Below are 13,907 nucleotides of genomic sequence, written 5' to 3'. Positions count from 1 at the left end.
ACTGTGAAAGTGACAGATTCCCCTTCTCTCCTTTTCATACGCACAGTGGAGGTGACTTTACGAGGTGTGCATTGATCGGCCTGGCCCGGCTCGCAAAATCTGTGGATGTACCGTTTCAGCCAGCCAGCCTGCTTTCTCAAAGTGCGTGTGGGGGAAAAAAAAACATCAAAGATTCCGTCAGAAGAGGCATATTTGTGGCCCCCGATGCCGTTAAAACTTCAATAGTCTCTCTCAAGACAGTCTGCCTCCTCTCTTCAAGTTTATTTTCAAAATACGCAGTCTGGAACAGTCGGGGGGGGGGGGGGGGGATCTCAAACTTTTTAAAATGTTAAAGAAGAACTCCCAGTTTGTTACGCGGTCGGTCGGCCACGCGCACGGCCACCCCTCACACAGTAACTCTGAGAGTGTACGAATGGAACCGTTTTACATCACAACCTGTACACTCTCAGAGCCAAAACGGCCCATTTGGAACCTATACTATCAATAATTCAGCGTGTGGGGGAATCCTCTCAAGGTCCCCTGGGGTGGGGGGGTCTAGAAATCCCATCTGTGAAGCTGGTCTTCCTCTCTGTGTGAGTCAGCGTCTTGTTTGCACACGTCGGTGACCATCGCCTTCTCCTCCTCTTCGCCACAGCCTCCCGCCACCGGTACCGCGGCCTCACCCCCCTCCTCACCCCCCGCCTCACCCCCCCGGGCCTCACCCCCTTCACCCCCCGCCTCACCCCCCCGGGCCTCACCCGCCTCATCCCCGTCCGTCTCCGGTGGCGGCTGCTGCCTCTCCTTCTCGCGCTCCCTCTCTCTTATGATCTCCACCAGCCGCTGGAACTTCTGGTTCAGTTGGTCCATGGCTCCTCCTCCCGTCCCGCCCCCCTCCCCCTCCTCCAACTCCCCCTGCCCCTCCCCCTCCTCGCTCTCCAGGGAGCTCAGGGACTCCGCCCTGGAGTCACGCCCCTCGAACTCGTACGTCTGCAGCGAGTCGTAGGGCGGCTGCGACAGGTCGAAGGTCACCTGGTCCAGGCGGAACTTGAGGAAGTCCTCCATGCGGAGGGGCAGGGAGCTGGCGGCAGGCTCTGAGGGGGGCGGCGGCGGCCCGCGGCCCACTCCCCAGCCGTATCCCAGCATGCCCCCCGGCAGGGGCAGCGGCAGGGTCTGCGACCCTGCGGGGTGATCCCTCCTCCCCAGTCTGTACATGTCGAGGAGCTGCTGCGCTCCTCCGCCCGGGTACGAACAGCCGCCGCCGCCGACCGGCGCCCCGTTGGCGCCGCGAATCCCTCGGCTCTGGCTCAACGAGCCGATGATGCTGTACGTGTCCCTGCTGCCCGCCCCCACCACGGCGGCGTACAGTGGGGGCTTGGCGGCGTCCGCCTGGCTGCTGGCGGCCGACGATCCCTCGTTCCTCTCCGAGAGGGACGGCACGGAGGAGTCGGTGTCCATGTCGGTGTCCGCGGTGGAGCTGACCTGCGTCTGGGACGAGCCGGGCCTGCAGCTCCTCTCCTCCTGGCGGTTGTTACTGCTGGCCTGGCTCTGGGAGGACGAGGAGGAGGAGGAGACGCCGCCGCTCGGGTCACAGTACACCAGAGTGGCAGAAGCAGCGCTGATGCCGGGGATGAGAGCTCTGGCTGCTGCTGCTGCTGCTGCTGCTGCTGCTGCTGCTGCTGCTGCTGCTGCTGGGTCCGCTGATGGCTTCTTCTGTGGAGGAAGAGGTAGAAAAGACACAGGGATGAGAGCTCTGGCTGCTGGGTCCGCTGGGTCACACACAGTACACCAGAGAGAGAGCAGCACTGATGCCGGGGATGAGAGCTCTGTCTGCTGCTGCTGCTGCTGCTGCTGCTGGGTCCGCTGATGGCTTCTTCTGTGGAGGAAGGAATTAAGAGGAAAAGACACGACAGCGAGAAGAGAAGGAAGCAATTCCCATGAGATGACAGCACTTTACTGTAAGTATAGCTTTAGGCCGAGACACTGTTCGCATTTAGAGCGTGACCCATATATATATATATATATATATCCGTTATATGGCGGATATATAGGCCATTAGGCTATATGTTGTCCACACTAACCGCCTTTTATGAAATAAATAAATGAACAATAAAAGGAGCTTTTTCTGCTGAGAAAGAAGGAGAATGAAAGGCGATGGGGGCGAAGGCGCTGCATATGGGTCACCAGTCAGTGACTGAAACAGACTTCAGTAAAACTCTATGGAACTTACCGGTACCCTAGATTCCTAGAACACTAAAGCCAGGGTGATTTTCACCCAGACAATTATGTGATTTTCATAATGTTGTTGATGCCTGACGTGGGTGGGTCCTTGCGGGTAGCTTCATAATGCTCAGTGACATCATAGATAGGTTTCTTTCCCTGCCCACATCCCTGTTTTTGAGGGCGTTTACCCTGTTTTTGAGGTGCGCTAGCCCCTCAGGTTTAATGTTTGTTTTTAGTTCATGTTTGTTTTACATCATCATAAGATGATAACACGGGTGTGATTTTTTATGAAAATGTTAACTTCCTGTTGATTTTGCCATTTCTGAGGGGCGCTAGCCCCTCCTATATACAGGTTTAATGTTTGTTTTTAGTTCAATGTTTGTTTTAAAAACGCCATTGACAATGAAGGGAAAATGTACGTCATCTTGTCCCTAACACATACATTAAATGCATCATATGTACATTCCCAAAGGTCATCTTGTCCCTAACACATACATTAAATGCATCATATGTACATTCATCTTGTCCCTAACACATACATTAAATGCATCATATGTACATTCCCAAAGGTCATCTGCGTAGGGAGTGGGCGTGTGGTTCTTCTCACTGTGAACATAGATATTCCGTGCATAGATGTGCCACTCAATGGTAGGCCTGACCGGCCTGGCCGGTCAATAAAATAATGCTGAAACTTGTATTGGTAATATTTGGACTGCTGGACAGCTAACAGTAGTCTTACCCTTTAACTATAATCTTGATAGGAACCACTCTGTGAAAGCACACACACGTCTGTCATTTTCGTGTGTTGCTATTGGTCCTCATGGCTGCCAGTTCCCACCTGATGTCGTGTGGGAGTTCAGACCGCTCCAGATCAAGGAGAGAAGGTCAAGGAGAGAAGGTCTCTGGGTTGAATTTCCACAGATCATTGAAGTACTGAGAACCGTTCCAGCCGCCAAATATGTACAGCTCTCCACTGTAGGTAAAGGCTGAATGACGGCAGTGTCCTTCTGGAAGAATTTGTGCAAAAGGTGTGTTCACTCAGTAGCTGGTCTCTGTGTCAAACACTCTGATGGTGTTGTAGCAGTACTTCTCTCCCCAGCCTCCAAATATAAACATCTTTGTCCCGATGATGGTAGCAGAGTGACCTGATGAAGCAGGAGGTGGAGTTCCTCTGGTGTTAATTAAAGACCAGACCATTGAGGTGGTGTCCAACTTGTAGATGTCATTAGTGCGTCCACTCTGGGTACGTCCTCCATGGATAAACATGACCTTCCCCAAGACGCAGGCTGAGTGGAGGAACCTTGGAGTTGGAACAGCCCCAGAAATCTCTGGTATGAACCATCTATGTGCGTCGACATCAAATGCATGAAGGACGTCACAGTACTCCCTCGACACGTCTTCCTGCCATGTAGTAACACCCCCCCATATGTACACGACGTGCTCTATCAGCACAGCTGTGTGGCTGTTGCGCTTGTGATGTCGTCTTGGTATTACTCCGGCTGTAACCGGGGGCAACGGGGTCCTCCAGCGCAAAGACACTGTGTTGAAGACGTTCACATCAATGTGGTCCACGCTGTAGCTTCTGGAGTCTGTAAAGCTGGAGTCTGTAAAGGAATAAACCTGGTGTCCAACTGCCACGACAGCTTGACCAGCTCTGTCTCTTCCTCCATACTCTCTGGTCACCGTCCAACGAAACCTCTCTCTGACTTTTCTGCCTCTCTTCTCACCGTCGGCTCCCTCTCTCTCCCTCTCCCTCTCCCTCTCCCTCTCCCTCTCCCTCTCTCTCTCTCTCTGGTTTGAAGCTGTGGTCTCTCACCCTGCATCTTATATAGGCTAACTGGAGCTGTGAGTGATGTCACACACACAACACAGACTGTGTTGTGTGTGAAATGAACAGAAATGTGTATTTCGGAGTTGTATAGATTATGTTTTCCCCTAGCCCCACCCCTAGCCCCTCCTATATCCAGCTTTTGGTGAGTGTGCACAAACCTTGTCCTGCACAAACATTACATTCCCATTGACAATGAATGGACAATTTTACGTCATGGTGTCCGAGCAAATAGACGCCATGATGATGTACGATGATAAGAGCGCTCCTTTTTCTACAGTCAGGTGTTCGGACACGTGTTTAGTGAAATTGGGACCAATGAAATCCCATAGACTCATAAGGGCAGGTTATCATCACTGGGCCATTCTCACATGTCCCAGAGATGGGTGGACAAAAATCCATTATTTATTTATTAGGAATATCTTTAAATATTACCCACATTTTACCCAGAGATTTGGTCCCTCTACGATAGGGCCCCCCCATGATATCTATTTTTCGCTTTTTGGTGAAATTTCATGTTGAAATATTAATTTAAGAATTTAAGAATTAATTCCTCAAATTGCCATGTATTGCTGTACTTTTATAGATTTACAGTAGATGATACCTAATTTGTATGTAATATTTTACATTCAGTAAAATATACCCGGGTTTGTGATGGTGTGACAAAAGTTGGGTTTAGTGTTCTAGGTTTAAAGGTCTGGTGACATTAAAAAAATCACACCCGTGTGAACTGAGTGGTGTCAGGTCTTATATAGACTGATCAGCTGTGGTCTGTCGTAATGTCTGACGTAATGAAATCACACCCGTGTGAACTGGGTGACCATAGCAACCGTGCTCATTTTTTGGTACGAACAGACAGACAGACAAACTAACAAAGCTGAAATCACACCCGGGTGAACTGGGTGACCATAGCAACCGTGCTCATTTTTTGGTACGAACAGACAGACAGACACGTAAACTAACAATCACACCTGTGTGAACTGAGTGGTGTAAGGTCTTATATAGACTGATCAGCTGTGGTCTGACTGACGTAATGTCTGACGTAATGAAATCACACCCGTGTGAACTGGGTGACCATAGCAACCATGCTATTTTTTTTGGTACAGACAGACAGACAGACAGACACGTAAACTAACAAAGCCAGTCGTAGGAGTGGTTTACACCACTCTTATTTTAGTTTTGTTTTCTGAGCTCAATTGCACCCAAAAAACCTGAACTTTGAACATTCAGTAGGTTGTCTGGGGATTTCCGAATAATTAGGCTCAAACAAGTGCTCTTAATGGCCTGTGGAATGTGATATGACATATATCCCATATATGCCATATGGCAGATGTCACTGCTGGGATTTTGCCTGTTTTCATTGCCACTCAAAAGGCCTCATGGTGGCGCTATTACGTTTTGGCTTATAACTCTTGAACCGTAGGTCTGGCTTGTATGGACACACGTGGATTCACTGAAGCTTCCTCCCAGGAGGATTCACTGAAGCTTCCTCCCAGGAGGATTCACTGAAGCTTCCTCCCAGGAGGATTCACTGAAGCTTCCTCCCAGGAGGATTCACTGAAGCTTCCTCCCAGGAGCGTCAGTGAATCCACGGTATGAGTCTGGCCCATAGAGTATAAAGAGTTCAAATCGAACTCTTTTAAATAAAAATGACAATAAAAATACAAAATATACAATAATGCATTAAAAGAAAAGAAGAGTTAAAACAAAAGCAAAACAAAATATAGTACAGTTCTAAAAGGAGCAGGAATGAAGCCTGAGCTTATCTGGTCCTACCCCTAATTATACAATTTAAAAATAAACAAATAAAGGTTCCCTTTATATTATATTATGTATTTGTCTATTTATTTTAGCACTAAGTGGAACCATAATGTACCCCCCCCCCCCCCCCTCATGCTTCTTCTCTGTAGCTCATAAGCAAAGTATATTTAAACCTCTTCTTAAACAGTGCAATAGTTCCACTATTTTTAATTTCATCATCCAGACCGTTCCACAGAGTCACTCCATTATGTGAAATGCTCATGTTCTTCAAATTTGTACGCCCAAAACGTTTCTCAAAATAATTTTTTCCTCTTAAATTATAAACACATTCTCTGTCCTTAAATACATTTTGAATGTTCCTAGGAAGTAAATGATTCTTTGCTTTGTACATTATTTGAGCAGTTTTGAACTTGACCAGATCCATAAACTTAAGACACTTGGGGCCCTATTTTGCGTGTCTTAAGTACCAGGTCTTATGACTTAACTTAAGACCTGGAGGCGTGGTCAATGCTGTTTGGCCACTCAGAATAGCCAAATGGCATTGATCACGCCTCCAGGTCTTAAGTTAAGTAATAAGACCTGGTACTTAAGACACGCATAATAGGGCCCTTGGAATTCAAAAACAGTATATTTGTATGATCCCTGTTTAGCCTAGCCCAGCCCCGGACCTCCATTTTGAGGTCCGGGGCTTATGCACGTGATGTCATAAACGTCCGTCCACTTCCATGAAAGTGCTGCAATTCCACATTTCGCCAGTAGGTAGTGGCATCTTCAACGTTGGATAGCCTTACTGGGGGCTTGGTACTAATACTACTTGTATTGGTATGAGTCTGGCCAAGGCAGGCTAGTTGAATTATAACTCTATGGAAATTACTGAAAATTAAGCCCATTTAGACCTGAGGACGATTCTACAAATGTCTTCTAAATCCTGACAGTTTTCTGAAAAACCTCATGTTTCTATATCAGTCGTTCTCAAAACATTTTCATGTCAAGGACCCCCAGAATTATATGTAGGCTATTTGGCTGCGGACCCTCATCTGAAAATATGTTGTTCCAGGGACCCCCTCCAGCAGCAAAGATTTGAGTTAAAAACGCTCGCTCTGAAAGAATATAATATATTCAAAGATCTGAGCCACATTTTCACGATCTTTCAAAAATGGCAGATCTACAAGCTCGTAGCGTGGCACCCAGTGCCGCGCTACGAGCTTGTAGATCTGCCATTTTTCAATGGCTAAAGTATAACGTAATGCAGGCTTAAAACACCAAATGGGGTTCCCGTCCAGAATGTGTTAAAACACTAGGCGGATGTGGAAGTGATCAACACCAAGCGAGTGCATGGCATGTTTATCAGCTAAAACGTATGGATGTTTCATAGAGCAGCTGACAGGGAGTACGTCCTCCCTCCCTGGACGCATCACGAATGCATGCTTTGAGCACAGCTGGAGCACAATTGTTTATTATTAATTGCGATCTATTAATATGCATGCCTTGAAGAGAATACAATTCCGCTGCGAACACAGAGAATATATACATTGTATTGCGTAGCAATAATAGGTTTAATAATGCAGTTTGTGTTGGGCAGAAATAAAGGAGCGAGTCTCTGGTTGTAGTTGGAACTGACAGTAGAGAGAGACAGTCCATCAACCCCCATGAGCACCTCTGAAAATATTCAACTTATAGTTTGAGCGAAACTAGAGTTTACCCAGTTTGACCAAAACGAGTGTAACGGCGAGCCGTTTAATGTCTCCACCAGGCCGAAGGCATGGAGAGAGAGAGTAGGTTTTGCAATCTGTCCGTGTGTGTGTGTCCGTCCGTCTGTTAACAGCTAATCTCCGGCACCGTTAACCCGGTCGATGCCACATTTTGCACACACACTCCCTGGATGCCAACGATGAACCTCTGCCCCAAATTTTCCAGAACGGCCTCTTATAGCGCCACCAGGAGGCCGACTTTTGTAAAACACATTTTTTTATATTACTCCTCCAGATTCTGTCAAAAAATCCCGGAAATCGTTACACACAATCTCTATAGTCATGTGATCAAGACGGATCTGTCCGATATTTCAGATTCCATCCTAATTGGCTAACATTGGCTTTCAAATTTTGCAGGATTGGCCCGTTTAGAAAAAAAAGGCTCAAATCATGAACGCAGCGTGCAATTTACGTAAAATCTTTCGCAGACTTTCCTACTAGGTTGAGGAATATATCCCAACCTTTTCACATTGGCCTGTTATAGCGCCACCAACAGGTGGATTTTTGCAAAACCCATTTATTTACATTACTCATGCTATACACTACCTCTACAGGAATTTACATGAAATCTTTAACGCACTTTCCTACTAGGCTGAGGAATATATCCCACCCTTTTCACATTGGCCTGTTATAGCGCCACCAACAGGTGGATTTTTGCAAAACACATTTTTTGGAACAAAATGCCTCAAATCATCCAATTGTCATCAAAGGCATAAGAACAAATGGCACACCTTTTCACATTGACCTATTATAGCGCCACCAGGAGGCCACAACCTGACCTGCCCTGGTAGAGACCTGTGCCACGGGGGGCACTTTTTCTAATTATTACTTGCGCAAGTACTAGTTTCGTCCGATGATGCGTATGCAACCCGACATTGATCGAGATATACGTCACCATCGAAGGCATTGTGTCCTTTAATCCACATCTTTATTACGTCATCATTGAGAGCTAGTCATCATTGAGAGCTAGCTATACCAGTTATACCCTGACGTCATATGCTGGGACGGTGCATACGCATCAAAAGTAACCACAGTATACCGCTAATCAACTTACAAATTACATATAAAGGCATTTCCTTTAATCCACCAGACACTGATCGAGATATACGTCACCATCGAAGGCATTGGGTCCTTTAATCCACATCTTTATTATGATATACTTCATAATACTACTTTTTTACGTGCAAAAAGTAGGTACGTAGCAAATAGCTAAACCTAATAATTCAATATTTCAATCGTTCTTTTAAAGAGAAGCTGAGATTTGACAGTTTGTAGCGGTCGACAGTACTTGCGCGCTCTGCTTGCGCACTAGTAGGCCATTTATGGCCTACTTGTGTGCAACAAGCAAGTAGGCACTCGACAGAGTGCAGTTCTAGTTATTGTTATTTCTGGTATTGTTGGTTGGATAAATATATATATGTATTTCCATATATATATTTATACTAACGAACTATTGGTCATATACTGCTGGTAGTCTTGTTTACGCTGCACTGGCCTTGAGGGGCCACTATGGTAGTCTTGTTTACGCTGCACTGGCCTTGAGGGGCCACTATCATAGAGTATATAAAAGGATAGAGACTGAACTGGCGCGAAGCTCCGCCCCCCCAGCTATTCATGTCAGTGGAAGTTGCTCAGTGGCGTTTTGAAGCACCCGGAAGACTGCCGGAAGTACCGTTTCAGAACGTCTACTTCCGCATTTGACCACCAAATTTTGGTGGTCAAATGCGGAAGTGCAACCGAGCGCTCAATGTTAAAGCCCAGCTGCACGGGGTTTCCCGGTCATGAATCCACGGGTCCGCCTGTAGTCCCTCCTCCTACCACTAGGGCCCAGAGCTTCAACGTTGAATAGCCTCACTGGCCCCTTGGCCACTATGGCCAGTGTTGCTGTTGTGTTTACTGTGTTTCTCCCAGCTACAGACTACAGATGTCCCTTCTCGCGAGAACCGGTAGAAGCTGCGTGAGGGCCTGATCACCCTCATTGGCCAAGCTGGTCATGTGACGCACTGGAGGCCTCAGTGCGTCTACTATAAAAGACAGTCTTTGCCTGGACTCTGGCGAGACAACATTGCTTATCTAACTCCAGCTGTTCATTACTATATCTTTCATTCAGGGTGTGGGTGCCGTTTTGGAACCTTCCACTTTCCAAGCGGACACTCTATACCTCCTGAGCCACTGCTGCCCCTGGTGGCTGGTGCTGATATATAATATGGGTTGTGACACTGTGCCAAGCTTGGCTGGCCATGGGAAAAATAGTGTATGGGCTGTATGGGCTGTGTTCCTGAGTTTACACATGATGAAATGAAATGAAATGATTACTATATTTACCCAGGGTATCTGGGCTAAGCTCAAGAACTTGTTTCCAGCCAGGCCCTGCTCATAGAACACATTTCATCGTAGTGGTTCAATGCCTTGTTCAAGGGCACTTCAGCGGTGGTAATTTTAACGTGTCGGACCGCTGATTCGAACTGGCGACCTTCCGGTATCAAGACCGCTCCGCTATCCGTTCGGCCACCGCTGCCACATTATGTCCTGTTGAAACTGTCGTCAGGCCCAAATAACATACCACATGAGGTAATGGCTGTTAAATAACATACCACATGAGGTAATGGCTGTTCACTGCTCCTAGTGGTTACGTAGAGGACGAATCTCACCTAAGTGCATACTATATACAATAATGAAATGTGCCTTAAACCAAATGACACGTCCGTGAGTGCTGGTATTCTCTCCTGAGAGAATTTCTTGTAAAGTTAACTTTCCTCGACCGTGCACCCGGTAAGAATGTTCAGAGAAACTAAGACAGATTGGAGTCGTGCGGGCGTCCTTGCTTCAAATACTATATAGAGGCCTACAGTATATACATATTACATATGTGACATAAAAACCTCCCAAAGGAGTGGGGGGGGGGACTATTCTATTCTATGCAGGCCAGACCAATTATGAACTTGTCTCTTGCAGATGTAAGAAGGGTTGTGTTGGGCAGTGCAAGTGCAAACAGGCTCAGTTACAGTGCAAACAGGCTCAGTTACAGTGCAAACAGGCTCAGTTACAGTGCACACTGATAGCCCTCCATTTCTGTGAAGGCGAGAGTGAATAGTCTTCCCTGTGATACACCCTAGGTTTGGCTTCACTTAAAGATGGAGTTTTTGTACTTGTTCTGTTTTGCGTCTATGGTGTTAACATTACTCTAATAGGGGTTCTCTGCATCATGACTTGAAGTTAAGGGCGAAGCTTTCTGCCTTAAATCCTCCACTATACATTGTTTCCGACCTCCCGTTAGTCCGACCGACCGACCGACCGATCTCAAACCCGAACCCTGACCTCAACCGGCCACGTATAGGCCGAACTAACAGGATGTCGGACTTATGGGCAGTGCCCATTTTTGAGTGGTGCAACCACTCCCTTACGGAGCTATGTGTGTGGCTGGGTGGGTCTGAGCACCCCCCTGGGGACCCCCACACGGAGTTGCACCACTCACTTCACACGGGTGTGACTTTTTTACCTGTACAGCTTCCTCCTCCAGATTCCACGTCACGTCACCGTTGGCCCGGCCGCCGCCTCCATCTTTGTCCGCCGGGGCGTCGCGGAGGAGGAGCAGCCCCGCCCCCGGCGTGGCGGGTTTCACCTCCCCGCCGTGGAGGTAGGGGTCGGCGGGACGCGTGCGGACGAGCCCTCCACCGCCGCCCGACTCCAACGTGTGCTGGTTCTGGATGACCAGCGAGTTGGCCTGCAGGCACAATTATTACAATCCTCAATCGTTTTTCATGATGAAAAAATGTCTGTGATACCGTTTTCAAACATTTTCCAAAAATAGCAGATCTACATCCTTACAACACATCACAAAGTGACGTGTTGTAAGCGTGTATATCTGCTATTTAAAAATATATATATATATATTGTGTAAATCTTTTGGAAATATATATTTTTGTCAGTGATTTCTTTGTATATTTTAAAGCTGCTATAAGCAATAATATGTCAACATTTGAATGACCTTTTTTCTTATTTCTTTTTGATACTCAGAAAGTCAGCAATGGGTAGAACGCTACCAAAAAAAGTGTCGTCTCTGTGACACACCTAGGGGCCGCAATCTGCATTCACACATTTTCAAAAATAGCAGATCTACAAGCTCGTAGCGCGGCACTCGGTGCCACGCTACGAGCTGTAGATCTTGAGTCCGACATGTTTGGGGTATAGGTTTGTTCACGTTCAGAGTTAAAGGAACATTCAGTGATTGTGGGTGATTTGGAAAAAGAGGAACAAATAGAGTCCGCAACACTGGTATGAAAAACTCAGCGCCACTGGTTTATTGATCCAACGTTTCGATTGATCTTCTTCAGGAATCTGAAGGAATTCCTGAAGAAGATCCCAGTGATCGAAACCCAGCAATGGGTAGAACGCTCCAAAAAAACAATGTAGTCTCTGTGACACATCTAGGGGCTGCAATCTGCATTCAAAGATTTTCCTAGAAGCTTTGTCATTGGTCAAAAAAAAAAAACCCCGTCGCAATGACTAACCAATCAGGAAGTAGACAGGCAAATCGACCAATGACAAAGCTTCTAGGAAAATCTTTGAATGCAGATTGCGGCCCCTAGATGTGTCACAGAGACTACACTGTTTTTTGGGAGCGTTCTACCCATTGCTGGCTGTCTGAATAAATAAAAAAACGTCATTAAAATGTTGACATATTATTGCTTATAGCAGCTTTAAGTTATTTGTCATATCTGCCCCGTGCAGATATGACGCCTAAAAGGCAAACAGAAATACCAATTGTAACGTTCCAATGTTCAACGCAACACATTCATTACAATTAAATCGTTAATCGCAAACGTTTGCGTGACAATAATGAATCGTCAACTTGTCGTAAAAAAAAAATCGTCAAAAATGTTGTAATGGTGACCCAGCCCTACCAGCGCGTTGCCGTGAGCCGCGGTGCCAGCAGGGTGGTGGTGGTGGTGGCGCCCCCCGTAGGCCAGCCGGGTGAGCTGCAGGCCGGCCTCCAGCGGCCCCAGCTGCGGCGGGGGGGCGTGGTCTCGGAGCACGGGCAGCGTGTGCACGCCGTAGCAGAATCGCCCGTAGAGCGGCGCGGAGCCGGGCCGCTGCACGGTGGTGGGCTCCAGGAGGGGGCCCCCCCCGCCGCCGGGGTTACGGCCCGGGTTACGGTTCCAGCTGTAGGTCCTGGACCGAGGTGGGTTGGGCTGAGTGTACCATCTGGACAGTACAGTAGCCCAGAGAACAGTGTCAGAGAGACATATTCACATACAGTACACTATAGGACTTTCACTTCTAGTGGTTTTTACTATAGTTAATTTAACCCATTTTGACCTGAGATCAGATTCTAAAAATGTCTTCTACATCCTGACAGTTTTCTGAAAAAGCTATGTTTCTATGTCAGTGGTTCTTCGATTTTTCAAAAATAGCAGACCTACAAGTAGATCTGTTGTAGATCTGCTATTTTTGAGTGGTGCAAACCACTCCAACAACCAGCTTTGTCTGTATGTTTGTGTACCTGTGTACCTACGTGTCCGTGCACAGGTGAGCATGGTTACTATGGTTAGTGTGTGACGTCACTGACATAGCTGATCTGGCTATATAAGACCTTGCACCACTCAGTTCACACGGGTGTGATTTTTCAATAGCTAAAGCATAACATAATGCTAACACCAAAAGGGGTTCGCGCCCAAACACTAGCATGTCTGAGAGGTCATTTTATCTGTTTCTTTGAGATTTTGAAGTTGATTATCTTTGAGCCTATGAAGCTTTCAGAAGCGTCCTCATCCATGACCATCATCATCATCACCATTTTATCATCTCAGATTTATTTTTTTACATCTGAAACATTCTCTAAATATGAATTTAAGCACTTAATGCTACTTGTGTCTGATTTTACTTCAGACATGCTAGTGTTGACTAGTTGCCTATAGTTTACTAGTCGACTAGTCGAATAGTTGTTTAACTACCTATTATGTAAATAAATAAAAAATACAAAGTTTGATATTTGATATATGTGTACATTGGTGACTATAATATAGCATTCTAGGTTATGTTGAGGCCTACAAAAACAGGATTTTTCTTTTCTTCTTATGAACTATATAGTCAACTAGTACCAACAAGGTCAACTAGTGGATTTACTAGTCGACTAGTTGAATAGTCGACTGGTTGCTTAAAGACCTACCATGCGCACGCACGCACGCACGCACGCACGCACGCACGCACGCACGCACGCACGCACGCACGTACACATGTAAGTGTTGGGCAGTAATGCGTTACTTTTAATATATATATTTAATATATGTCTACATACAATGCTATCTATACGTTTCATAAGTTGAGCCTTATTCGCATACGCCTGTATAAGGTACACTACATCATTA

The 13,907-nt window shown here is 46.6% G+C and overlaps 1 protein-coding gene across 1 annotated transcript in view; it reads right to left on the bottom strand.

Annotated features, from left to right (window-relative positions):
* Window positions 1-534: 534 nt before the first annotated feature.
* LOC306917865 (uncharacterized protein) overlaps window positions 535-13,907 on the bottom strand; it is a gene marked incomplete at both ends in the record, with an annotated part of 56,509 nt that continues 43,136 nt past the window's right edge. Inside the window, 5 exons of the mRNA XM_079530762.1 lie at window positions 535-799; window positions 896-1,594; window positions 1,764-1,852; window positions 11,039-11,263; window positions 12,444-12,731. Coding sequence (XP_079386888.1) covers window positions 535-799; window positions 896-1,594; window positions 1,764-1,852; window positions 11,039-11,263; window positions 12,444-12,731 — 1,566 coding nt within the window. The remainder of the gene's footprint in view (window positions 800-895; window positions 1,595-1,763; window positions 1,853-11,038; window positions 11,264-12,443; window positions 12,732-13,907) is intronic.

Source organism: Electrona antarctica, assembly GCF_951216825.1.
Source record: "Electrona antarctica genome assembly, contig: scaffold_282, whole genome shotgun sequence".
Lineage (NCBI taxonomy): Eukaryota > Metazoa > Chordata > Actinopteri > Myctophiformes > Myctophidae > Electrona > Electrona antarctica.
This window is presented reverse-complemented; position numbering and strand designations above follow the sequence as displayed.